At 44.3% G+C, this 26,204-nt stretch overlaps 1 protein-coding gene across 10 annotated transcripts in view; it reads left to right on the top strand.

Moving 5' to 3' along the window:
- Positions 1 to 26,204, top strand: part of LOC121281498 (PDZ and LIM domain protein 5-like) — a 247,665-nt gene that overhangs the window by 60,418 nt on the left and 161,043 nt on the right. For all 10 annotated transcript variants that reach the window (XM_041194460.1, XM_041194452.1, XM_041194514.1 and 7 more), the window contains exon 3: positions 5,770 to 5,921. In XM_041194460.1, coding sequence (XP_041050394.1) covers positions 5,770 to 5,921 — 152 coding nt within the window. The remainder of the gene's footprint in view (positions 1 to 5,769; positions 5,922 to 26,204) is intronic.

The following is a 26,204-nucleotide window of genomic DNA, read 5'->3' as shown; positions in this document are numbered from 1 at the left end:
AGCGTTAACAGGTCTTGTCACGCTGACAGGCATGAGTTCAAGCCGAGATTCACGTCTGGTGATTTGAGCGATTGAGGCTGTTCTGACCTCAATCCACTAAGTTGAGCCAGTGGGCCCTGATGAGCCTGATTTTTGTAAAGCTTTTTCCCAAGGTTTATTTGATGGCAGATCCGATTGTCTGGCTTTCAGAAAACACTCTCTCTCCTCACCAGCCTTTCCTTGGCACTATTTTCAGTGCTTATCAGGCAATTTTACAGGCCGTTAAACATGACTCTTTATTTCCAAATTGCTGAGGAAAAACTCCATAAGATAAATGTTGGAGCAATTGTAGATCTTTATTAGTTGATGGAAGTTGCCAATTAACATTATGACACACTTTACAATAAAGCAAAGACACTGTATATACTTACAAATAGCCTTGGGTTGCACCAGAGGTTTTTTTTTTACTTACCCCATTGAAGCTTCACTTCAAATGATTGTCTTTGTGAGGAATATAAGATAAAGATTTCCATTTCTCTGGCACATTTCATGACTCTCAGACGTCTCAAAAGCACATTTGAAGCATATTCACCGTTGTAAAGCAGGAAACTTGGCATCCAATTTATGCTCAACAGTTTGATAATGAGCAGCTGATTTAGTTTTTTTGTTGTGATGTTGATCGAGGGATAAATATTGGCCAGAACTGCCCTGCTCTTCTTCAAAATAGTGCCATGGATCTTTTATGACTACCTGAGGGAGCCAGTGCAGCCTCAGTTTAATGCCTCATCTGAAAAACGTCACCTCTAGCAGTGCAGCACTCCCTTAGTACAGCACTGAAAATTTTTATGCTCAGGTCCCTGGAGTGGGACTCAAATCCACTTCCTTCTGACTCCAAGGTGAGAGTGATACCTGCTGAGCAATGGCTAATACAGCCCTTACAAGGGCAAGGAATTAAACTCACTCATCCATCATCTGTTGAGCCTCTGAAGTTAAGTGAATCATAGTGCTCCTGATCTGAGTTACCCCTGGACTCGGTTAGAAAAGTACGAACCTGCTTTGAATGAATTAGGTGTTGAGCTCCGTGTCTTGTTTGCTAGGACAAGAGCTGACCCTGACGTGGAGCTCACTCTGCGATCCTTACCAGTTCTTTGTGCTTTTATGATGTTTGTGAAAGTTGAGTGAAACCCGGATTGTAAACATTCCTATGAATAAATTGTATAACCCTTAGGGATATTGTTATTTGGCATGGCATACTTGAAAATCAGTATCTGTGTTGGAACCTGCTGCACAGACATGATGAGGCACGTGGCTGCATCTGTGCTGTATCACTCTATGACTAGGGTGATGTTCAGTGTAAAGCACTTTCTCACTCTACACCCAAAATAATGTGCAAACAATATTTTAAATCCCCCGTGTTGCAGTGGGTACTTGTCTTTTGACTATTGCTTCCTTACTACATTGAGCCCAGAGTCTCCATGCTACAAGAAGCTAGTTTCTCTAGGAGGTTTTAATACCATCCCTCCCTTTGGAAAACCCCCTCAGGTCAGCACTGTTTATGATCCTGAATTGGGGAATGTGGTCAGCTGGGGCAGAAGGCCGGAAAGAATGCGTATGTGAGATTCTCTTCTCACTGTTGCTTAAATTGGGAATGTTGTCTAGTGGGGTAAGTGCTTATATTCTCAATCCCTCTCCCCATAATACAGGATATTTAATGACAGGAATAGTCAATTGGACCATCCATCAAGAAACATCTGCAGTAGTTTTTTTTTGAGTTATTCCAGCATTTTTATCTCTCCTAATCAATTTGATTGTCTGTTCCAAATGATTACTCTTGGCGTGAGGAGTAATTTCCTCCTATTAGGCTGACATTTACTGGTCTCTTCTCCCCTTTTCATCCAATTAACTTTAATGTTCTGGCTCTACTTTTTCCAGGTCCTTAACTGTCTTGTATAACTCTGTAAGATCACCTAAGTTATGTTTTATCCAGGCTGAAGAGCATAAATTTCTCCAGCCATTCCTTGTAACTCAGACCTTTGACAGTAGAAATTAGCCTCCTGGCTTTTCTCTGCACTCGCCTTGCCTTCTTGCCCCTTTAGCAAACAGGGCACCATTTTTATGAAGCTGCCTGATCAGAACATTGCACAGTTTATTCTCAAACCCTCCTTGGGTCTGTATAACCAACCCCAGCCCTACAACCCTCCGAGATCTCTGCGCTCCTCCAATTCTGACCTCCTTGAGCATCCCTGATTTAAATCACTCCAATTGGCAAGCTGTTCCTTCAACTGTCCAGGCCTCCCTTAACCTTTCCGCCTCTCTACCCCTTCTTCTTTACGATATTCCTTAAAGCTTACCTCTTTGATTAAGCTTTTAGTCACCTGAACTAGTGTGTCCGTATGTGGTTTGCTGCCAAAGTGTGGTTGATAACTCTGCTCTAAATCACCTGGGGACGTGTTATGATAAAGGTGCTATATGAATGCAAGTGGTTATTATAGCTTTGGCTATCTGTTTTTTTGTTACTGGCTGCTCTGCACTGTCTGGGCATGTTTAAGATCAAGGCTGTTAGGGTTCCTACATCTCTCTTGGCTTCATGTTCAGCAATTTCAACACCATTTGTGGAGTACACATGTTCCATATTTTTCCTTTCTATGTTTAGTACTTTGAACATACCTGTAATAAGTCTCATCTGGTATTGATCTGCCAACATATTTTGCCCAGCTCATTCTGTAATTTTGAAGCTATTTCCCTTTCTTCCACTGGTTGTCCTAGTTTGGCATCAGCAAATTGACTACATGTCACTGCAAGCTTATTCAAAAGCAGTGCTGCCCTGTAGCCTAACTTGCACCGAGTACTGCTCACCCATACGCCCCCTGTTCGCTGATCTAAATCAGCTGTCACTTGTTGAACAGCTCCATTCAAAATAATTCTCACCCTCATGTTCAAATCTCTCACACCCCTCCACTTATCTCTGTAACCTCCTCTGGCACTGGAGAGGGCGCAGAGCGGGTTTACCAGAATGGAACCAGAGAGGAAAAGCTTCTGTGGAGATACCGGAAAGGAGAGCCATACCGACTTGAAGTATTAACTTTCTCTCTCTCCACGGATGCTGCCAGACTTGTTGAGCTTTTTCAGTATGTTTTGTTTTTATTTCTGGCAACGCTGGAATTGTCCTCAGTAGAGCAGAGACGGTTGAGCGGGAGATATAATAGTGGTGTTAAAAATTCAGTCATTCTGATAAACTAAACAGGAGAAACTGTGCCAGTTGTGAAAAGGTTAGTCTTCAGAGCCTGCTGATTTCAGATAATTGGCAAAACAGAAGATGAGAATTTTTTTTAAAAGGATCAAATTGCTAGGACCTGGAAGGCGTTGCCTGAAAGGGTGGTGGAAGCAGGTTCAATAGTATCTTTCAAAAAGGGGAGTGGATAAATACTTGAAAAAGATTGAAGGGTAAGGGGGGCTGGGAGGAAGGGCAGTGCCTTATTGTGAGAACTCTTTCACAGGCACTTTGAGGTTAAGATTCTGTGGTGATAACAGAGAATCTATGGGACTCTTGGAGTAAAGAAATAAATCCTAGGCAACTTTGTCAACTCAGACGGAGGATTTATGCGTCGCTCCAGTGACACTGCTGCGGTATCGGGATTAGTTGATGGTTTTTTTTTGCTGATGTTGCCAGAGCTGTTTTCAAGTTTGAAGTTGAAAGCTGAGGTCGTGTTATTTAAAAGCAAGTTAAGATGAGTCTGTTCGAATTAGTTGCAATTAAGTTTGAAGGCTTCCCCGCCTTCCATCCTCTTAGATTTTCATTTTGATTCCCCAAAACTGCAGTTTGGGTAGTAAGTCTGCTTAGAGGCTATTATAACTGCTTTAATTACCAAATGCAGAATTCAAAGATGTGTGTGTGTGTGTGTGTGTGTGTGTGTGTTAATGTTATACTCAGTATAAAAAGCTACATTTGTTCATAGGAATCATTAGGAAATTTAGGACACAGAAGGAGATCATTCAGCCATCTGTGTTCTGTATAAAATGATCAAGTCCTTTTTGCGTTCTTGATGTGCTGTACCATATCCCATTGCTACAACTGAAGGCTGGGAGTTATTCAGCATCTTTACACATTCCTCAGATCACTTACCCTCTAGCCCATTGTTATCTAGTTCTTTTAGCAGAATGTTGTGTGTCACAATTGTGTGTAGCACACTCACCTCCTAATCACAAGATTCTGCATCCAAATCCCACTCTGGTTTTTGAGTACAAAAACCAAAGCAGACACTCCAGGGCAGTACTGAGGGAGTGCTGTACTGTCGGAGGTGCTGTCTCTTGGACAAGACGTTTAACCGTTTGCCTGCTTGTGTGGATGTAAATAATCCCATGGCACTATTACAGAGAAGAGCAGGGGAGTTATCCGCAGTGTACAGGCCAATATTTATCCTTCAACCAACATCACACAAAAGATATGATCTGGTCATTATCACATTGCTGTTGGGGAGCTAGCTGAATGCAAATTAGCTGCCGGGTTTCCTACATTACGGCATTCCTACATTATAAAAGTACACCATTGGCTGTGAAGCACTTTGAGATGTCTGGTGGTTGTAGAAAGTGCTATATAAATGCAAGTTTTTCATTTTTTACATTGTCAAGACCTTGTGCTCTTAAATCTAAGGGAGGGTAAAACTAAATTCAGCGACACATGTTCCTATTATACCCAAAGGTTTCTGCTCACTGGTAACAAATGTTTTACATCGTTATAAAATGTTAAATTGTAAATCTTTACTTTGGTGTCGGGGCAAAGGTCACTGATTTAGTGCTAACATGTAAAGTGATGAACACCAGCAGGTGATGCACAGAGTGATTTAATCATCTTCAAGCATGGGTGGAAACTTCCAGAATAGCTTAAACAGATTTACGCCTGTAGGGCAGTAAGCAGGAGGAAAAGAGGTTTATGGTTTGGAATGCTGGAAGTTGTCGCTCTGGTACCCATTAGAATCCTTTGTGGATAGTTGTTAATTGCAACATCCTGTCTTGAGTGACCCTTGTGGAATAAGGCCTGGGAAAGGTAAACTCCATTCCCTTTAATTTTTCACCTAAAAAGGCTGAGCCCAATAATTGCAGAGTCTAGAACTGCACCTTTTTAAGGAACGTATCCTTCGTGTGTTGCTCACCTTACACTGGAGGCTCTTGAGGTACCATTACTTTGCTTCTTAAGAATCTCTCTCCTCTCTTTTCCGCTCTCACCCTTTCTTCCTCTCTCCCTTTTGTTCACTCTTTTTCTCTCCCCTCTCTCTGTCTTTCTCCCATATCCCCTGGCCCCCCCACCCCCTTGCTTTTTCTCGCCCTTTTTATCTCTTTTTCTCCCTATTCATACATTTGGCTTCCTAATCATGAGATTTCAATTCACTCATTGTACTTGTGTTAAAAGCAGTTGCTACTTTAGCCCAACCTGAAAGAATTTGCTTACCAAAGGCAGTACAAGATAGCATAATAGACAGCATATTTATTTCCCTGGCTACCACAGAAGCAGCTTGTTCCATGTTTGAGACATACGGGAGTTAAAATATTCCATGCTCTGCAACACACTTGCAGTGGATGTCACGTTTGACTTCCTCACTGTATTTATCATGAGGATATGGCGCATTACAACTGTTGCAACTGAGAGAATGTTAAGTGCAGAGATACTCCTGTGGTGTGATGGTAATTTTAATGAGCTTTCAATCTTAGATACCTTTGAGAGTAGAATCTGGTGAATGTGTACATGTGTGCGTACATATGTATCTGAACTTTTCTCCCCAATTCTTATTCCAGCTGTCGGAAGGTGGGAAAGCGGCTCATGCAAGCATTGAGGTCGGAGATGTGGTCCTGTCCATCGATGGGGTCAGCACCGATGGAATGGCTCATCTGGCAGCTCAAAATAAGATCAAGGCATGCACCGGATCCTTGAAACTCAGCATGCAGAGGTAAGATTCTGCCGCCGGTGTTTACTGTACCCAGCCGGATATTCCGGTACCTCTTCCCCCAGCCCATGTGAAAACCTTGTGTCGCGAATCCAGATGGCAATATTTAGCATGGGAGTTGGCACTCTCATCTTCTAAAGATGGTGGAAGCAGAGTCATTGAATAATCTTAAGGCAGAGCTGGGGTGGGGTGGTGGGTGGTGAAAGGTTATAGAGTATAGGTGAGAATGTGGAGAATTCCAAAGGTCTTATTGAATGGCAGAGCAGGCTTGAGGGGCCAAGTGGCCTACGCCTGCTCCTGTTCTTAATTCGTATGTATGTATGTATGTGCAAGTTGCAGTGGTAAGGGCACCAAGGTCTTAGGGGTTCGTGCTCCTCAATCAGCATGCTGACAAAAGGAGTTTTCTCTTTGCACTGAGCCGGTTAGAGTGGATCACAGGTCAACCATGACCTCATTGAATGGCGGAACAGGCTGGAGGGGCTGAATGGTCTCTTTCCATTGTCAGCAATAGCCCAAGAATCTTCCCAGAACCAGTTGAATGCTCTGCTGGCAGGGGAGGTGCAGTAAAATGATTACAACCGTAAATCCATCTAATTCAATAAAATACTGCTTTCTGCTTGTGCCAGTGGTTGCCCACGGTTATGTTTTGAACTGAAATCTGCTGAAGAGGGCGATGGCAGCCTTCCCGTCTCCGGTTAGAAGCTCGTCACACTGATGTGGTGGCTTTGAATGAATGACAAAAGCAAAATGCCGTGGATACTGGAAACCTGAAATAAAAGCAGTAAGTGCTGGAAGTACTGAGCAGACCAGGCAGCATCTGTGAAGAGAGAAACCGAGTTAGTGTTTCAAGTTGCAATGGCTTTTCGCCAGCCGTCTTGAGCGTAATATCGCGTTTGTTGCTATGTCTCCAGTCGTGCCTCGCTCGGACAAAACCTTTTTGTTTCTTTGCTATAACCATCGCCACTCTCATTGCCTCTTGCATCCTGAAATCTTCTGTTAGTTAATCTGTCCCACCCTCCACCCTATCACACGCCTTCCCCTTTGTCCTCCCCACCCCTCCCTTACTCTACTGGTTTAAAAACTCCTTAATTTCTGTCTTCCTTCTGTTCTGCTGAAAAGACATCGGCCTGAAACGTTAGCTCAGTTTCTCTCTGCAGATGATGCCGGACCTGCTGAGTATTTCCACTATTTTCTTTTCTTTGTTTTTATTTCATTTACCATGGACTCTGGGGTGGATGGGCGAGGGTTGGGGTAAGGACGCCTGTTGGTGCTGCAGCATCCGAGTTGCAGTGGGTCCCTTGATTGGAGCGGAATCTGGTTGTGCGCATCGCTGTTCTGGGAGTGAGCTGAGTATCTAACCTTGTTCCAAGTGTTGGGATGTCTATTGTGAGCTGTGTGCTTTAAGTATTAGGATGGAATGCGCCCACTTGACGTTTTGAACAGCTAAAGTGTTTAGAAGTGCCGAAGTAGTTGTGTAGGATTCTGTTCAGAACGTAACTTGATCATCAACAACTAGAGAAGTTCCTGTTTTAGCCAGGGCTGCAATATCCTTTCCTTTTCCATTCTGAGTCATGGGACTTCATTCTGTTTTTAGAGTGTAGCCCCTTAATTTCACTGGCTTATACTTATGCATGTACCTAATATAAATGCTTTCACTGCAGGCAATCACTGTATAAGTAAAAATAATCTATTCATAAAATCCAAATTGTTTTTTAGCAAAATGTTACAAGTACAAAATAGCTGCCAGAATGGTGTGTTCAGAAATTGGGAGTAACATTATTGACTCGTTAAATTTGATGCCAAAACTGGCACTTTACAGCAGAATGTGTGTATAGATGAGAGATCATTGTGTTACATGGATTTGAGGAGAACCTGATCCCTGCTCCTCCTTCCCTTGATCGCCCACAAGAGGATACATTCTCCCAGTATCAACCCCATCAAGTCCTCTCAGGATTTTGTATTTTTCGATAAAGATCACCTCTCATTCTTCTCAACTCCAATGGGTATAGGCCCAATATGTTCAACCTTTCTTCGTAAGATGAGCCCTTCAGCTCAGGAATGACTTGGACGAGCCTTCTCTGAACTGCTTCTAGCGGAATTATATCCTTTTTCAAATAAGGAGACCAAAACCTCAACCTATTCTTGTATTCTTTGATTTCCTTAGTGCTCGAGTTTCCTATTGAAAGGGAAACTCGGAAGCAGAGGTATAATTTGCGTTAAAATGCAAGAGGGAATGTTGTAGATGCTCCTACCAAAAAAGGAGAAAGCTACAAAATTCTAAATTGGACAGGGGTGTGGTATGGAATGGAAGGCTTGCTGATGATGTATGGAATGGAAGGCTTGCTGATGACGTATGGAATGGAAGGCTTGCTGATGACGTATGGAATGGAAGGCTTGCTGATGACGTATGGAATGGAAGGCTTGCTGATGACGTATGGAATGGAAGGCTTGCTGATGACGTATGGAATGGAAGGCTTGCTGATGACGTATGGAATGGAAGGCTTGCTGATGACGTATGGAATGGAAGGCTTGCTGATGACGTATGGAATGGAAGGCTTGCTGATGACGTATGGAATGGAAGGCTTGCTGATGACGTATGGAATGGAAGGCTTGCTGATGACGTATGGAATGGAAGGCTTGCTGATGACGTATGGAATGGAAGGCTTGCTGATGACGTATGGAATGGAAGGCTTGCTGATGACGTATGGAATGGAAGGCTTGCTGATGACGTATGGAATGGAAGGCTTGCTGATGACGTATGGAATGGAAGGCTTGCTGATGATGTTGAGCCATGTGAGCTAAAAGGCTGAGAGCAGTGGTTAGTCATACTTTTTTTTTGGACCGGTTGGATGTAAACCACCTTCTCCACTTGATTCTTTGCCATCTGTCAGTGTCATGTGTCAGGGCACAATATTTGAAACCTATAGGCAGCACCGTAATACCTGACGAAGACTGTAGGTGCCCTCATGGGGACATTGACCAGTTGGTAGGTTGGCCATATAGATGTAGGTGACCTCACGGGGACATTGACCAGTTGGTAGGTTGGCCATATAGATGCCAGCTAGTGCAGAGAAATGCCAGGAGGAAGAGCAAGCAAAGAGAAGGGGATACACACTAATGAAATCCTTCCTTAAAGAAAAGAAACACAAGTTTAAATGCACATAACTTTATAACTGGGAGGGCAAATTAATAAAGCTTTCTTTTTCAAGGTGTAGAGCATAAAAACAAAAGTAATACTAAACTTGTACGAATCGGGGTTTAGGCCACAGTTATCTCTCCTTCAAGACCAGCAATGTTTGTCTCTGTGGTTTTCAGTTAACGTGGTGCAGTGCAGTTCCCAGAAATTTGTTCGATCTTCCTTTGCATGTAATGGTACCAAAGGGCATGAGAGATGAGGAGGTCAGTCATACCTCTGTCAGCCTTGCAGAATATATATGGGAGCCAGTGCTTGTAGTTATCTTGGCCAATCATGTGGGCTCCTTAAACCACCCCCTGCTTTGCGTGGCAGTTCATTGGCTTGTGCTGATTATGCCGATCACTTCATTTTATGGGGTTTCATTTTCTCGCTGCCCAGGGGCCAGTTCCTTCCTGAAGGGAAAAGATGTGGGAGTGGTATTGGTTGAGTTGCTTTCGCAGAGGGTTGGCATAGACACGGTGGGCTGAATGACCTCCTCCTGTGCTGTAACCATTCTATGATCCTAGAACTCTTTTTCTCCAGCTTAAGAGTTGCGGCGATTCATCGCGGATCAGAAACTTAGAGAATGTGCTCGAGAATCTTCCTTAGGATTAAGCAGAGGTCGGGTCACTGAACGGAAACAGGCCATTCAGCCCAACAAATCTCTGCTGGTTTTTATGCTCTGTATGATGCCTGTCACTTTAAGATCAGTTCAACTGAGTGGGGGGGGGGGGGTCACGTGATTTGTTCAACCAATGGGTGGCTAGTGTGGGGGAATAAATTCTAGGGAGGGGCTTCCCAGGAAAGAGAAGACGACTGTACACAGCCAGCCCCTGGTACAGCCATCATACAGCTGTATACAACCATCTTCTCTTTCCTGGGAAGCCCCTCCCTAGAATTTATTCCCCTGCACAAGCCACCCATTGGTTGAACAAATCACGTGACCCCCCCCCCCCCTCCCCCCTCAGTTGAACTGATCTTAAAGTGACAGGCATCACACTCAGCACGAGTCTAGAAATGCTTAAAGGTTGCGAGGGAATTGATCTGTGGAAAGTTACCTCAGATTCACCACATGGATGAGTTAGTAATCAGCGAATTGGACACAAATTTAAGGCATTTGCTAAAAGAACAAAGGGTGGGAGGGGTTATGTGCACTTTTAAAATATGGGGACCTATTGGGGCATGAAATGACATACAAGGGGCAGTGTTAGAAGTAGAAATTATGCTAACCATATCATGAGTGGGCATAAAGTTGAAAAGTAATTTAAAACAATATGAAACGGTGGGAAAGAAGGGCAGGGGAATGAGACTAAATAGTGAGCTCTTTCGGCTGCAACAAAGCTAATGGGCATCCTTCAGTGATGCAAAATTCTATCATCCCTCTCTTTGTATTTATTCTTTCACAGGATGTGGGTGTCGCTGGCTAGGGCAGCATTTATTGCCCATCCCTAATTGCCTCTTGAGAAGGTGGTAGTGCGCCGCCGCCTTGAACCGCTGCGGTCCGTGTGCGTAGGAACATAAGAAATAAGAGCAGGAGTAGGCCATTCGGCCCCTCAAGTCTGCCCCACCATTCAATAAGATCATGGCTGATCTGCCCCAGGCCTCAACTCCTCTTTTGTGCCAGCTCCTCATAGCCCTCAACTCCCCGATATTTCAAAAATACACCTACCTCCTCTTTAAATACTTCCAGTGATCTGTGGGTGTACTTATGTGGCATAGGTACACCCACAGTGTTGTTAGGGAGGGAGTTCCAGGATTTTGACCCAGCGACAGCGGAGTTCCAAGTCAGGATGGTGAGTGGCTCGTAGGGAAGCTTGCAGTTAGTGGTGTCCCAATACATCTGCTCCCCTTGTCCTTCTAGGTGGTAGAGGTCGTGGGTTTGGAAGGTGCTTTTGAAGGAGCCTTGGCGAGGTGCTACGGTGCACCTTGTCGATGGTACACTTCGGTAAACATCAGCAAACTTGACTTTTCACAGTAATGCAATTTCTGTTTGTCTTTTTAAGATATTTATAGAGGAAGGGTGGGCAGCAGCACCACGTTTACATGTGTCTCACTGCCTCGAAAATGAACGTGTAGTTCGCCTCCGTGATGCAGAGCCTGACATGACCGATTGGGATTGAGCGGAGTTGGTGACATGGGGTTACTTAGGACCGATCCTTCATGGGCATCTGGGCACATCTAACCTGAGCTTTCAGTTTATTTTAAAATAAATCATCCTTTCAAACACTTAGATGAGGCTTGTTGAAAACAGACGGAGCAGTCTTGAGGAATGCCTGGCTTTTGACCTTTTGAATAGCACTGGTGCTGATATTCTGTCTACCTATAAATAGAAATAAAGTTTGCAGTTCTGTGCTCTGGTAACTTGAGATAATGTCGCTGTGCTTTGGGCTACTTGGGGAGCTGTTGACAAGTACTGAAACGGCGAGTCTTTGCAAAGTACGTGCTTGGAGCTAGGCTTTCACAAGACAGCAGCACCTTCTAAATATTTTAATAACCGTTAAACAAAAATATTTAAAGAATTTTTTTTCCAAGATTAGTGCCCCCCCTGTGATTTTTCTCCTGGGTTTTGCTCACAGTTGTGTCCTGGAGATTAATCTTTAATCTTTAATTCCTGGAAACTTCAGGCCAATCCTGGAAGGTTGGCAACTCTACGGTCCAACCAAGGCATGAGTGACCGCCTACCATGTACTTACACCAAAACTGGGAATTGCATTTGTACTTAGAAGCAGTATAGTCCAAATGCCCCTTCGAATCTGCTTCGCCAGGCATTAAAATCATGGCAGAACATCGTCTCCACTTTCCTGTCCTATCCCCAAATCACTTAATTCCTTTAGTGCCCAAAAATCGATTGATTTCAGTCTTGAATACACTTCCAGGTTAAGCATCCACAAGGCTCTGGGGCAGAGAACTCACAACCTTCTGAGTGAAGAAACCTCTCCTCATCTCAGTCCTAAATGTGCACCTTGAGGCAATAACCCCGAGTTCTGGTCTTTCCAAACAGCTCCTTCCAGGCCCTCGGAATGTCCCAAAGTGTTTTACGGCCAACAAAGTACTTTTGAAGTGTAGCCGCTGTTGTAACATAGGAAGTAATGTACCGCACCGAGAACTGTAACGCTGGTGTATGACATTGAAAGTGAAGATGGCGACAAAGTATTGCTTTAGAAGGGTGCAAAACCTGGTTGCTTCATGTTGGGCATGGAACAGTCTCCGATGCAAGTGACCACATCTTTTCAAAGTCATGTTGAATTTCCAATTGTACGTTAGCAGCCAAAAGACTTAGCACGATGTGTGAAGCAATGCACGTGCGTGTCTGCAAAGCACGTGCTGTTGCTGTGAGAGCAGGGAATTGTATATTTATTGGTGATAAGATGGGCCCTGTTTTAATTATATACCAATGCCATTGATAACATGGCATTATTAAGAAATGGGATTGCAATAGCCTTTTGTGACTCATACGCCCATTTGTTGCAATCAGGCACTTCATACTCAAACCACGTAACATAGGTTGAATGCAGAGCATAGTTCTCTTTGTAGAAGAGTGAGCAAAGGGCCAGAGAGAGAGTGAGAGATAGGACAAAAAAAAAAGACCATCAGTGTACTAATACAGAGAGAGAGAGAGAGTGCAGAGCAACAACAAAAACCGGCTCATCACAGGCTTGTCAGTAATATTTATATTGTCGAATTCTGTACATTGAAATAACCATGACATCACATTTTGATTGGCTGTTGTTGTGTGTAAGTGGAGGATAATTGTTAAAGAATGAAGTGAATAAAAAGGATTTGAGATGAAGCTGAATGTCTGGTGACTAGTTAATCGGGATTACTCTGCCCCAATACAATGTATCCACTCCTTTTGAAGGGGAGAGAGATTCTTAGCGGTTGACTAAAAGAAAATCATAGAATGCTCCACACGGGAGGAGGCCATTCAGCCTATTTTGTCCATGCTGTCTCCCTGTAAAAGCAATTTAACAAGCTCTACTCCCCTTTCTTCTCCCACTTGGGCCTGCAAATTTTTTTCCAATTCAAGTGCGTATCCAACTCCGTTTTAAAAGTCCCAATTGAATCAGCCTTCACCGCCCACACAGGCAAGAGTGTTCCATATCCTAACCACTTGCTGCATAAAGTTTTTCCTCATGTCGCTGTTGCCCCTTTTGTCAATCGCTCTAAATAGGTGTCCTCTGGTCATTGACCACTTCCGCTAATGAGGACAGTTTCTCTGCATCTCCTCCGTCTAAACGCGTCATGATTTTGAACACCTCTATCAAATTTCCTCTCTGCCTCACTTTCATTGTCATACACCAGTGTTACAGTTCTTGGTGCAGTACATTACTTCCTACAGTACAACAGCGGCTATTCTTCAAAATTACTTCATTGGCCGTAAAGCACTTTGAGACATCCTGAGGGTCTGGAAGGCGCTGGTTGGAAAGACTGGAACTCGGGGTTGTTGCCTCAGGCTGAGAGGGCGGACATTTAGGACTGAGATGAGAAGATGTTTCTTCACTTGGAACAGCTCCAATGTATCCACATAACTAAAGCCCCTCATCCCTGCAACCACTCTCGTAAATCGCCTGTGCTGGATCTGTAAAGGTTTCACCTTCTTCCTAAATTGTAGTGCCTGGAATTGGACGATACTCCAATTGAGGCCGAATCATTGTTTTCGTGTTTTCTAAAGCTATCGTGTGGCACTTTATCAAACACCTTTCGGGACACCAAAAATACACGAGCAAACATTTAATCAGCAAAGTTCTTCATGCAGCAAGTGGTTAGGATATGGGATACCCTTGCCTGTGAGGGTGGTGAAGGCCGATTCAATTGGAACTTTTAAAAGGGAGTTGGATACATACTTGATGGGGGGAAAAAAATTGCAGGCCCAAGGGAGAGAAGAAAGGGGAGTAGAACTCGTTCAATTGCTTTTACAGAGAGCCAGCATAGACAAGATGGGCTGAATGGCCTCCTCCTGTGCTGCAAGCATTCTATGATTTTTCTTCAAATGGTAGCCAGAGCAACTCAAAAACAGGAGGTGAAATAGGAAATTCTTACAGCTCCAACAATGTGCCTTAATCCAACCTTGGGAGTGCAGCTCTAGTAAACTTCTCACCCCGACCCATTGTCCTGTTTGTGAGTGAGCTCGAAATCGCTAGGAACATGGCTTAATTTGTATAGATTCGCTAAATGTTAGACCAGTGGAGTTGTCAAAGAAGACTTTGAGTTGGCAGTGTGGACTCATGCTCCAGACGTGAAGACACTTCTCCAGCTCCCATCCCTGTGACTTAAGAGTTTTGGTGGAGCCTCTGGTTTGCTTTTGTCCCCCATTTTTATGTTGGCCGTGGCTGCTCACCGAAAAGTACCTCACAGCTGGCTACCGAGAAATTCTCCGGTGGGTCACTGGTACTTCCTGACAGACAATTGCCTTCAAATCGGGCACCGTTTGGAAAATTGCCTGCAAAATTCTTCAGCCGTCAAAATATCTCCTGAAAAGCAACATTTCTGTTCAGTTAAAAGATCTGGGAGTGCAAACTGATTGGACTCCACTTCTGTAGAAAGGTTTATATTACGCAAAATAAAATCTCAGGCTTTCGTCCCCCAGCAAGAGCTTCCTTGTTGGTGGATGGTGATTTCCTCCCTTCAGATTTAAACAGCTGTCGGGTATGAGCTGTCATGGGAGAGAGCAGGTCACTCACCTTGACATTCATTGCCTGTAAAGGTTAAGCAGTGTCTTGATTTTAAAGTTCTGATCCTAGTTTTCAAATCCCTCCATGGTCTTGTCCCTCCCCTGCCTCTGTAATCACCTGCAGCCCTATGACCCTCCCTCATCAGCGTCCCTCTAATTCTGGCCTTTTGTGCATCCTCGATTTTAACCATGCCCCTGTTGACGGTGGTGCCTTCAATTGTCTTGGCGCCAAGCTCTGGAATACTCTTCCTACATCTCTCCACCTCGCTTTCCTCCTTGAAGGCACTTCCTAAAACCTCCCTCATTGGTCAAGCTTTTGGTCATCTGACCTAATATCTGTTGAAGGGTCATTCGGACTCGAAACATTAACTGTCTTCCTCTCCGCAGATGCTGCCAGACCTGCTGAGTTTTTCCAGGTATTTTTGTTTTTGTTTCTAATATCTCCTTAAGTGGCTCGATGTCATATTTTGTTTTATAATGACCCTGTGATGCGCCTTGGGGCGTTTTATTACATTAAAGGTGCTATATAAATGTAAGTTGTATTTTTGCCGGCACCTGCATGGGAGCTAAAGATGACACTTATTTTAGTTGACCTAATGGCCCCACAATTTACTGTTTCAGAATGATGCTGTGTTACTGCAACAACATGGTTCCTACATTACGACGCCGATTATACTTTGCTTAATTGTCTGTAAGGCACATCTTGACATCCCCCGGTCATGAAAGGCGCTATATAAATGCAATATCTTTCTCTTAGAAACTAAATCCCCTGGATGAGTCACTGTTCAGTTTGCACAATGCTTGGTGGAGTGATTACTGCAGGGTCAGAGCCGCTGAATAGATTGTCAGTACCATGAATCTTCAGGCTAACCAGCAGTGCAAGTTTTGCTGATTTAAGAAATTTATATAAATGCTTCTTCTGTCCTGTCGCGATGATAAGTCAGCAGTCTGCTTGTTCCACGTTGCCTGCAGCACAGATTTTGACCGAGGCTTTGTCCAGATGTTTGTGTTAAATCTTCCATTGTATTTGAATTTATTGCCTGGGGCACTTAACATCATTGATACCTGGTTCAGCTTGTGACTCGTAACCCGCTGGTGCTGATTCAAGGATTCTTGCCTCTGATCACAGTGACAGCAGGGAAAAGTTCCATTTTCCTTTCAACTTTGATTTATCCTCGGTCTTTTGCGCAGAGCACCAACATACTCTGCGAACTTCAAGAAGTTCATTTTTTTTTCAGTTGCCAAAATAAATCCCACTTAAAACCAGTTAATGAATTATGGTCCCCATTCTGCATATCAAAAGCTACCATTCAGAAGTGCATGTTCGATGGGCCCTTCTGCGCCTCCCCAATTTAGACAAATGAAGGGCCACATATTTTTCTTTTGTGTGTGTGATTTAGTAAATAATGCACCTTCTCAAAAGGAGCCAAAGTGACTTTATTAGGGGGAACTCTGAGCGAACTAATTTGGAGGGTGATCAATTTATGTTGTTTTTAATAGTCTAGAATATTGAAGAGCCAATTACTTTAATTGGGAGTTTTAAAATATTTTATGTTCAGGCACAAACGTGAGAATATCTTGAGCTGAAGCATAAATCTTGTACTTTATTTCAAGACAAAGGCAATTCTCTAAGGGAGAGACTTTTTTTCAGAAAAAAGCTTTCAGCAAGCCCAGTGTGAGTTGATTCAAAGAGCAGTTAAGTGTCAGCTGGGCTCAGTGGTAGCACTTTCTTGTTTCTGGGCCAGAAGGTTGTGGGTTTAAGACCCATGCATCAATCTAGGATGACGTTTCAGTGCAGTACCAAGGGAGTCTTGCAGATGAGTAGTAAAACCGAGGACCTGCCCCTCTTTTCCTGCCCCCCCCCCCCCCCCCCCCCCCCCCAACCCCCAAACTCCCTTTTAGGTAGACGCAAAAAAAAAAAATCACATTACAGAGGAATCAATCAGGAGGGGAGTTGGCAATTATTTCTTCAAGCCAAGGGTAGCAGGAGTGTGGAACTCTGTCTCAAAATAAAAAGCAGTAAATGCTGGCTGAAATCTGAGATTCTCCAGCAAAAATCTATCAAAGGTTAAAGCGATACAAACATAAGAATTAGGAGCAGGAGTAGGCCTTGCGGCCCTGTCAAGCCTGCTTTGCCATTTATTAACATCATGGCCAATCTCAAATCCACATTCTTCCTAGCCCCATAATTTTTGACTCCATTGTTAGTCAAAAATCTGTCAACTTCTGCCTTAAAAATATTCGATAAACCTGCCTCCACTGCTCTCTGGGGAGGAGAATTCCAAAGATTCTCGACCCTCAGAGAAAAAAAATTCTTCCTGTCTCTGCCTTAAATGGGAGACCCCTTTTTTAAACTGGGGTCCCCATAGTTCTAGTCTCTCCCACAAGCGGAGACATCCTCTCAGTATCCGACCCTGTCAAGTCCCCTCAGGATCTTACATGTTTCAATGAGATCACCTCTCAATCTCCTAAACTCTAATGGATACTGGCCCAGCCTGGTCCAACCTTTCCTCGTAACGCCTCCGTCCCAGGTATCGATCAAGTGAGCTTTTAAAATGTGGATTTGCGATAAAGATTAGCCATGATCTCATTGAATGGTAGAACTGGCTTGAGGGGTTGAATGACCTCCTCTTGCTCGTGTGCTTCTAGTCAAACAAGGGTGAATAATTTTCCTTGTAGCCGAGCCAACAGTTTTTCCCCTCTCGACCTTCACCAGCAAAACAGATTACCTGTTCGCTCGTCTCATTGTGGGACCTAGCTGTGTACAAATTGGCTATAATGTTTGCCTACAAAACAATAAATTTTTTATGTTTGAACAGTAATGTCTGTGGGTCAAGGAGCTCATTTCAGCAATTGGATGAAATGAGCTGGCGGCGGTACAGTAAATATTTAATTTGTTTAATTGTTTGCACAGAATCTATACGAATAAATCCTTTGTTTAAAGAGTAACCCAGGGCTAAATTAATTTGTAAAAGCACCCTTTCTATAAAACAGCAATACCTTGGCATTTACATGGTGCCTTGAGTTGGTGAGATACCCCGAGGGCGCCTCACAAAATCTGATACTGAGCCAGTCAAAACACAATTGGGACAGGGGTCCGAAAGCTTGATCAACGATGTGTGTATTTAGGAGCGTCTTAAAGTAGGAGAGTGTGGTGGAGAGGCTTGGGGCCTACAGGGCCAACAGCCCAGCAAAGTTGGCATTGGTGCAATAAAAATCGGGGGAGGGGGGTGGTCGCACAACGAACTGGGACCAGAGGAGTGCAGAGATTAACTCACTGCTAAATGTCTGTTTAGAGTGGAGGGGAGGAGGGTTATTGGTGGGATAGAGTTTGTGTTTCTTTATTTTTCCCTTGGGCAGTATTCACCTCTGTCCCCTCGGAAGGATTGACCCGATGTTGGGGTATGGTATGTACGTGGTTATCTTGCCTTGGTGGGCATTGTTCGTGCGTGTGTCTTAATGGTGGCTGCAGGGGGAGAAGCCAAGGTTAGAGTAGCTTTGGCACGCGCTCCTCCGCTGGCAAATGGTGCATTTGCATTTGGGCGCAGATGGACCTCTGCCCAGCCCTAGCCCAGCGACAGTTCTAAGCACCCTTACCACCATCGTGACTGAGCTCAACTACCTTGGCACAGACTTGGCATCAAATTCGAACCTTTGCCACCTGTGGCTGACTGAATAATCATCTTGCTGAGCCCTGGTTTTGTGCAGTCATGAGAGACTATTGAGCCCTGCGTGTGTGTGCTGGCACCAGTGTTCAGAGTTCCTGACGGTGTTCGCATTGAGAGCGGCCTCACCTTAGTTTATGTTTGAAGTGAGATGTTTATCATCACATGGATCAGGGGACCCTGGGGACCGTAAGCTGTTAAAAGAGGAAAATTATGGAGCTACCTTTTTTAAGGGCCCCCAGTGACTGAGCTGACTGGTCATTGATTTAAAGTACCTGCTATGAAGGCTACAGCTGAAACGTTTGTACTGTCAGAGGGTGCGTATGGAGGACACAAAGGGATAAATTACAGGCCAGAGGCCTCTCTGAGCTAAACTATTAGCCAGAGGGGTTTGAGAGTGCCGTTTATGCAACTTGTGCCTTTCACAGCCTCAGGATGTCCCAAAGCGCTTTGCAACAAATTGTCCTTTTGAAGTGCCGCCACTGTTGTAATGTAGGAAACATGACAGCCAATTTTCACACAGCAAGCTACCACAAACAGCAGAGTGACCAGCCAATCTGCTTTTGACAAAACAAAAACAGAATTACCTGGAAAAACTCAGCAGGTCTGGCAGCATCGGCGGAGAAGAAAAGAGTTGACGTTTCGAGTCCTCATGACCCTTTGACAGAACTGTCGAAGGGTCATGAGGACTCGAAACGTCAACTCTTTTCTTCTCCGCCGATGCTGCCAGACCTGCTGAGTTTTTCCAGGTAATTCTGTTTTTGTTTTTGTTTTGGATTTCCAGCATCCGCAGTTTTTTTTGGTCTTATCTCTGCTTTTGACATGTTGGTTGAGGGATAAATATTGGCCAAGGCACCAGGGAGAACCTCCCTGCACTTATTCGAAATAGGGTCGTGGGATCTTTTACGGGGAGATTGGGCAGATTGGTTTGAAGTCTCAGCCGAAGGACCACACTTATGACTGTGTAGAACTCCCTCAGTACTGCCTTGGCGAATCAGCCTAGATACTTCTGCTCAAGTCGCTAGAGTGAGATTTGAATGCACAACCTCCTGACTTGGAGAGGAGGAGAGTGCTACCAGTTGAGCCATGGCTGGCAGCTAAAAGCAGCTTTCTGCAGCCTTTTCTGGTCGTTGGGGGGCGGGGGGGCATTTAGTTGGGGAGAGAATAAATTTACAGTCAGTGTCCTCCCCCTTCACAAATAATTCAGCACTGGGGGAGTGGGAGAAAGACGATGATATTGAAGAAGGAGACCTACCAGAACACAAGAGAACTTCTCCACCAATAGACTTTTCTGCGTGTAACGCAGCCCCATTTTGTTGGTCCCCAATAATCATATTTTTGTATATACTTGGTATAAGATGATGAGGCATGCACGCATTAGCAGTTTCAATTTTTCACCCCACAAATGGATTTCTTTTTTACTTGTCCCTTATAATTTGGCGCAAGGATAAAGCAGGTGATGCAGGCTGTGTTGCAAGGATGTGCGGGAGATTAAGACGTACCTGCGTAGAGAGCAGCACCCGTGTGGCGAATGGCCAAGCTGGCGATAGCCCACACCCAGCGCTGGTGGTTCACCTTCATACGCAGCGTATAAGCTGACCACCGCCACCCCCTCCCCCCCACCCCCGGCCCCGTTTTCTTTTGGAGGAGTTTTTCGAGGCTTCTCAGGCCGGTTTGCACGTTAGCTTTCAGCGTTTGCACACTCTGGCTCTTTCATCCATTTGCCGGGAAGAAGTTGTTGAAGTCGATGGAAATGATAACTAAACGAGAGGTGAGAAAGGCCATCGCTTTAGCGAGCGCCCGTTTGATGTTATTTAACAAAGTCAAAATTTTCCCCCACTGTTTCCACTGGCAGGAAAGTCCGTAAACAGGCGACAACGATTTAAGATAATTGTCAAAAGAAAACCAGGGCGGGAGATGAGAATTTCTTCTACGCAGTGAGTTATGATCTGGAATACATTGGCCCATAGGATGGTGGAGGCAGATTCAACAGGGACTTTCCAAAGGGAATTGGACATACGCTTGAATAGGAAAAAATTATGGAGCTAAGTGGGAGTAAAAAGCAAGTAAGTTCGACCAATTGTTTAGCTCTTTCATAGAGATGGACTGAATGGCCTCACCCTGTGCTTTAAGACGGTAGAGAATCATCCCGTTTATGGTGGTGGAGTAAGGAGCCATCATATTGGAATAATCAGACGAAATAAGAGCAGAAGGAGGCCATTCAGCCCCTTGAGCCTGCCCTGCCACTCATTAAGATCATGGCTGATCTATTTATGTTTCGAATCCCATGTCCCCTTCTATCCCTGATTAACCTTCGATTCTTGTTAGGCAAGGGAACCTAGCTCCGCCTTAAAAATATTTAATGACCTCCCCCCCCCGCCCCTCCACCTCCGCTGCCTTCAGAGACAGTGTTCCAAAGTCGCACACCCCTCTGAGAGAAATAAATTCTCCTCATCCTGGTCCTAAAAGGGCAGCCCCCAAATTTTAAATCAGTGCCCCCTTCTTTTTGACTCACCCGTGTATGGACTGTGGGTGGAGTGAGCATAAAACTCCTGAATAGCCCATCTTGGCTCTTTCTTTATCTTAATGCGAGTCTGTTTCGTTTGAGGAAGTCCAGTCCAGTCACTGGGGGGAAAAAAAAATCACACAGCTTTTCATTTAATTCTCTCCCCTGCGTCGTGCAGGAAGAGAGATTATTTCCTTACAGGAAGGATCAAAAGGATTTTTGGGAATTGTATCAGTGGCCAAGAGAAATGACGATTAAACCAAGCTCACCATACCCTGTTAGAGTATGTATTAGTGTGGTGATAGGTTACTGCGGTAACCATTTGCTCTGTCCTTGGCTGTTTGAAGTGTTGGATGTGGCAGTTGTGATTTACGTGTTTCCAGATCGTTTCTGGAATGCTGCGAACAGCTGGCAAGTGAGGGAGACATCTGTAAATAGAAATCGACTGAAACCTATTTGAACATGCTCGGCACAAAGCGGGGGAAACCTTTTTTAACAGGGGCTTCACCTTCCCATGGCTGCGGTGTGAAATGCCCTAGCATTCTGCAATCATACACTTCGGAGGCTGGGCTACAACAGTAGGTGCCTGACTCTTCCTGACGAGATCAGGGATTTAGTAAATCAAGAGTAGCGAGCAAAAAAATAAATAAATAAATAAAAAACAATCGTCCCAGATATGCAGGCACATCTGGATTGTTCAAATTACTAAATGGATGTGGCCGTGTTCACAACAGATTGCCTAAAAAACCTAAGGATCGAGGTCAGAGTGTGAGATAGAGGGACTTCCTGTTGATTTGAATTGTGCCATATCCTGGAAAAGGACGTCTCTCTTTCTTCTCTTTCCCTACCACTCCCTTAGCAAAAACACAATAACCATGGGGATTTGTAACGCGATGACTCTGGAAACTACTTGGAATCCATTGTGTTCCCCAACCACCCACCACCACCACCCACCCACCCCTTGAAAGAATTATCTTCAACTTTTCTTCCATAAGTTGAATCGTTCACCTTCAGTGTACTTTGGCTAAAAGAATAAGTCCTATCACCCTCACCAGATGCAAGTTCACTGTCGAGTGCGATGAGTTCGGTCTGCAGAAAACTTCTGCAACTGCTCCACCCTGAGTCTAAGTGCCGGTTAGGTGTGTGACTTGATACTCGCAGGAGTTGGGTCTGCATTGTGAAGGTAACGCTGGGTGAATGTGGGTGAGGTTTGTGGGTGGCCCCTCACTCCAGGTACAGTCCCCTCTCCCTTAGAAAGCACCGAACACATTTGGTTTCCTTTCAGGCGCCATTTTTAATTTCAGGCTTGTGAAGTTTCCAAAACTTCCTTTACCCACAGGGACTGGGGGGGAGGGGCGGGTGAGAAGTGGCACTCGTTACCACCGAGGAGTATTTGAGGTGAATAGGTTAACGTGCTTTTAAAGGGATACTCAATGACACGTGAGGGAGAAAGGCATGGATGGTTAATGCTGAAAGGGTTAGATAAAACGGGGTGGGAGGAATCTCGTGTGAAAAATACAATACAGTATGAAATAGACCAGCTGGGCTGAATGGCCTGTTTCTGTGTTGTATAGTCTATATAAAAGATATTGTTTAGGAACAGATGCAGCAACTCATGTGAGGCATTCATGGTGTCATTGATGTATGTCATTGAGTGCTTTCCTCTGGTATCAAGTTCATAAGAACGTAAGCATAATAAAAAACACATTGAAGCTATTTCATTTCCTTTTTATGTTCCCTTCGGTAATTTTCGTTGCACTGCACTCGCTCGCTTGCGCATGTGCTCTCGCTTGCTCACGCTCTTTCTCTCTCTCTCTCTCCTGCCTCTGTATCTCTGTCTATCCCTCAGCACCAGCCTTCAAACTGCATTGTGAACCTAGCTGCTTGTCCATATAATTGGGATTACGATGTACTTTTCGACACGTTTTCATTGATCCAACTCCCAAACGCGATGCTTAAAAGATTGCCTGTCTAGGTGTTCGATGATGCTTTGAAGTATTTATAAATATTTTAAGCCCAAGTCGAAGTGCTTGTCCTGACAGTTGCGTGGATTAAGCAGGATTTCTGCTGCACGCAGTTAAGCCATGTGAGGTCCCACTTCAGTGATAAGTTATGTCAAGAATGCACCAGGGTTGACTTGTTACATCAAACTGGGGTTTGAAGTGGGCCTTCAATTTGAAGTCAAATTCCATAGCTGCCTGTGGCTGCTCTTAGTGGCTTGTTAAGTCCTGTGTTTTGTGAACGCTGATTTCACTTTATTATAGAATTGATGTGGTATGTATGAAAATTTGACTGAGTCTTGCCAATTGACATTTAATAGAATTATAGAACAGGACAGTAGAGAAAGAGGCCATTCAGCCCATTGAGTCTACACAGGCTCTTTCAAAGAGCAATCCAGTCAATCCCATTCCTCTGCCTGTTCCCCATATCCCTGCCATGTTTGCCTCCTTCAGGTGTTCGCCTAATTTCCTTTCGAAGGCAACTATTGAATCTGTATCCACTACCCGGTCAGGCAGTGTGTTCCAAATTCTAACCAATCGTTGCACTCGCCCTGGCAAGTGGAGAGCAATCCATCACACTCCTGACTCGTGCAGGTCAGGCAGCATCCGTGGAGGGGGAGAAGCAGAGTTAACGTTTCAGGTCGTTGACCTTTCCTCAGAACGGGAAGCTGTTGGAGATTAACGGCTTGTTGACAAATACGGAGTCAGGGAACAGGGGTGGGTGTATGATGGCGATTGGTAAAGAGAAAAAAGAAAGGTGAAGGTCTGTGATAGAGTGGGGAAAGCGGGAGCGATGAGTAACGAAGGGGGATGATGGCGCAAGAGCAGAGATGGTGAAAATGGGATAAACATGGAAACTAAAGATGGGTCCCGAGGAAGTGTAAATAGGCTCTGTTTCTGGAGCTTGTGTTGAGCGCGATTGAACCAGTGGGCTTAAGTGAACAACTTCAGATCTCTTAACTGGAACCCTTAAGAGAGAAGGGTAGATCTTGCAACCTCAAGGTGACCTAAAGGACTTTGGAGCCAATTAAATTGTTCTGTTTTGAAGTGCGGTGGCTGTTGTAGAAACATTGAAAACTGCTAAAGACAAGTTAACTTGCCTGCTGCTGGGTGATTGACGGGACAGGAAAGTATTTGAAGGAAGAACATTTATTGTATGGGGGGAAAGCTTCCTTTGCTATGACATTCTCAGTAGGATATTTTTGTTCTTCTGACACACTTCATAGAGAATATTTACAGCTCTTGAGCCAGCCTGGGAGATTGAGGGAGCTCTTGTGTGATAATGTGCTCAGATATAGCGTGCTGAATTGCAGTATTATGATGAGCGCTGCAAAGGCTTTGTTTGATTTATTGTTTCAAGTGCATTAATTGTGTAAGCTGAGCTTTGTGCCTTGTTGATTGCAGGAATTCACATCTTCCGCTATAGGACAAGATGATGGAAATTGCAGACGCCGTTGTAACCTTTCACCAGTGTGGTGACCCCTGATTGCTCAAAGGGCCACCCGAAAGGGAATCCCTTTCAGAACATTTGTCTTTTTATTCCTTTAAAAGCCTCCCTCAAAAAGAGTCCCTCATACAACACCCCCCCCCACCCCCATGCGTTTTCCACACCGTGTTATACTTCCAAACAGTGAACCTTTTGCTGAAATGTAGCTTCTGCAGGGTTGAACCCACCAGAACCATGGTCGTTGCCCGATATTTACTGCTGAGCCACATAGTGAGAATGTTTGCTATGTTTTCTGGACGTCCCGTCTACTCCGGCCTCTCGGTGCTAGTCAGAACCTTCTCTTTCGGGCATTGTGCCCCTGACCAAAGATGCAAAGTAATTTTTCAGTCACTGAATCAGTGAAAATTGTCGCAAGAATGAACATCTTGCAGCAATTTTACAAATGCTAATTCCATGAGTCACAGAAGTTGACCATCCTGGGAGTTGTGCTGTGGGAACACAACAGTACAAGCACTTTATTACATTTGTACAGATGGATTTATTCCTATTGGAGCAATCTGCACATTAAGGTTATTAGCTCAGATCCGGAAAAAAAATTGTTCGGGAGTTATTGCCATACAGTTGGATTTGATGATGTTACCAATTTGACTAATAAACTGTCTTGGATCAGCAAATATGTAGACTTCACAGAACAGGAACAGACCATTAGGGCCAACAGGACTGTGCTCCCAGCAGCTTCACCTCACCCTATCAACATATCCTCCTACTCTTTTCTCCCTTGTCATTATCCAACTTCCCCTTAAACGTGTCCATTTTATTCGCCTCCTTGTGGTAGCAAGTTCCACATTCTCACCAGTCTCTGAGGAACTTTTTTCTACTGAGTTCGTTACTAGATTTATCATCTTCCTTATATTTAGGGCCCCTAGTCCTGGGTTCTACGCAAGTCTGTTCACTTCATAATTTTAATCTGGTGTTTGATTTCCCTGAGCAGTGCCCTGTCCATCATTTTAGTTGTGTTGCTAATCCTTTTCAGATAAACAAGCCTTTGTTAAAAGGGCAATAAAAATTTCAGGCAAACATGCTAAGCGCAATAGTTGTTTATCTCTCGGTGTATTGTCAAGGCCCGAAAAGATGTTTTAAATGTTCTGCACTCCCAATACGTTTGCTTTTGTGTTAAGTGCTCACTTTTTAATGAGCATTAACAGAGCAACCAAAGATATGCTCGAAACCCTTAAGGTAAACTTCCTAAAATGGATTAGAATCAGCCAACATTCCTGAACAGTAAAACAGTGTTACTTGGGGAATGGTGCACTTGACATCAAGTGGTGGCACCTGCCAAGTGTTTTATTAAATGGTACATGGTGGAATTTGAAGTATTTGATTTTTCACCCCCCAATTGCCTGACTCGCATCTGGACATCCTTAAAGAAGAAATGCTCCTGATATATTTTCTCTGACAAGCTACGTATTTCATCTGATTCCAAGTCCACTTGCTGCTCTGCCATGCTGTTCTCAGGAACAAAACATCATTTCACTGGCCTTGCAGCTCGATTTTATTTTACAAATTGGAAACAGGAACCTTTTCTCAGCATTGCTGCCTTGAACGTCTGCAGTTGTCAAAGTTCATGAGTACAGGATGCATCTAAGCCCATCGATGTTTCCCGTTTACCAAGAGTCTCTGGGGAAATGGCTCCCGATTGAAAACTGCTACCTTGTGCTGAGTATTTTGGTGATAGACATGCCCGTGGGTTACCTGCAAAGCTGTGTTACTCATTGATAGAATGTGATTCTGTAGAATGGTTAAAACCATCAAGCCGTCAAGC

Source organism: Carcharodon carcharias, chromosome 1 (assembly GCF_017639515.1).
Source record: "Carcharodon carcharias isolate sCarCar2 chromosome 1, sCarCar2.pri, whole genome shotgun sequence".
In the NCBI taxonomy this organism is placed as follows: domain Eukaryota; kingdom Metazoa; phylum Chordata; class Chondrichthyes; order Lamniformes; family Lamnidae; genus Carcharodon; species Carcharodon carcharias.
The sequence above is the reverse complement of the archived record's forward strand: the minus strand, read 5'-3'. Positions and strand labels throughout refer to the sequence as shown.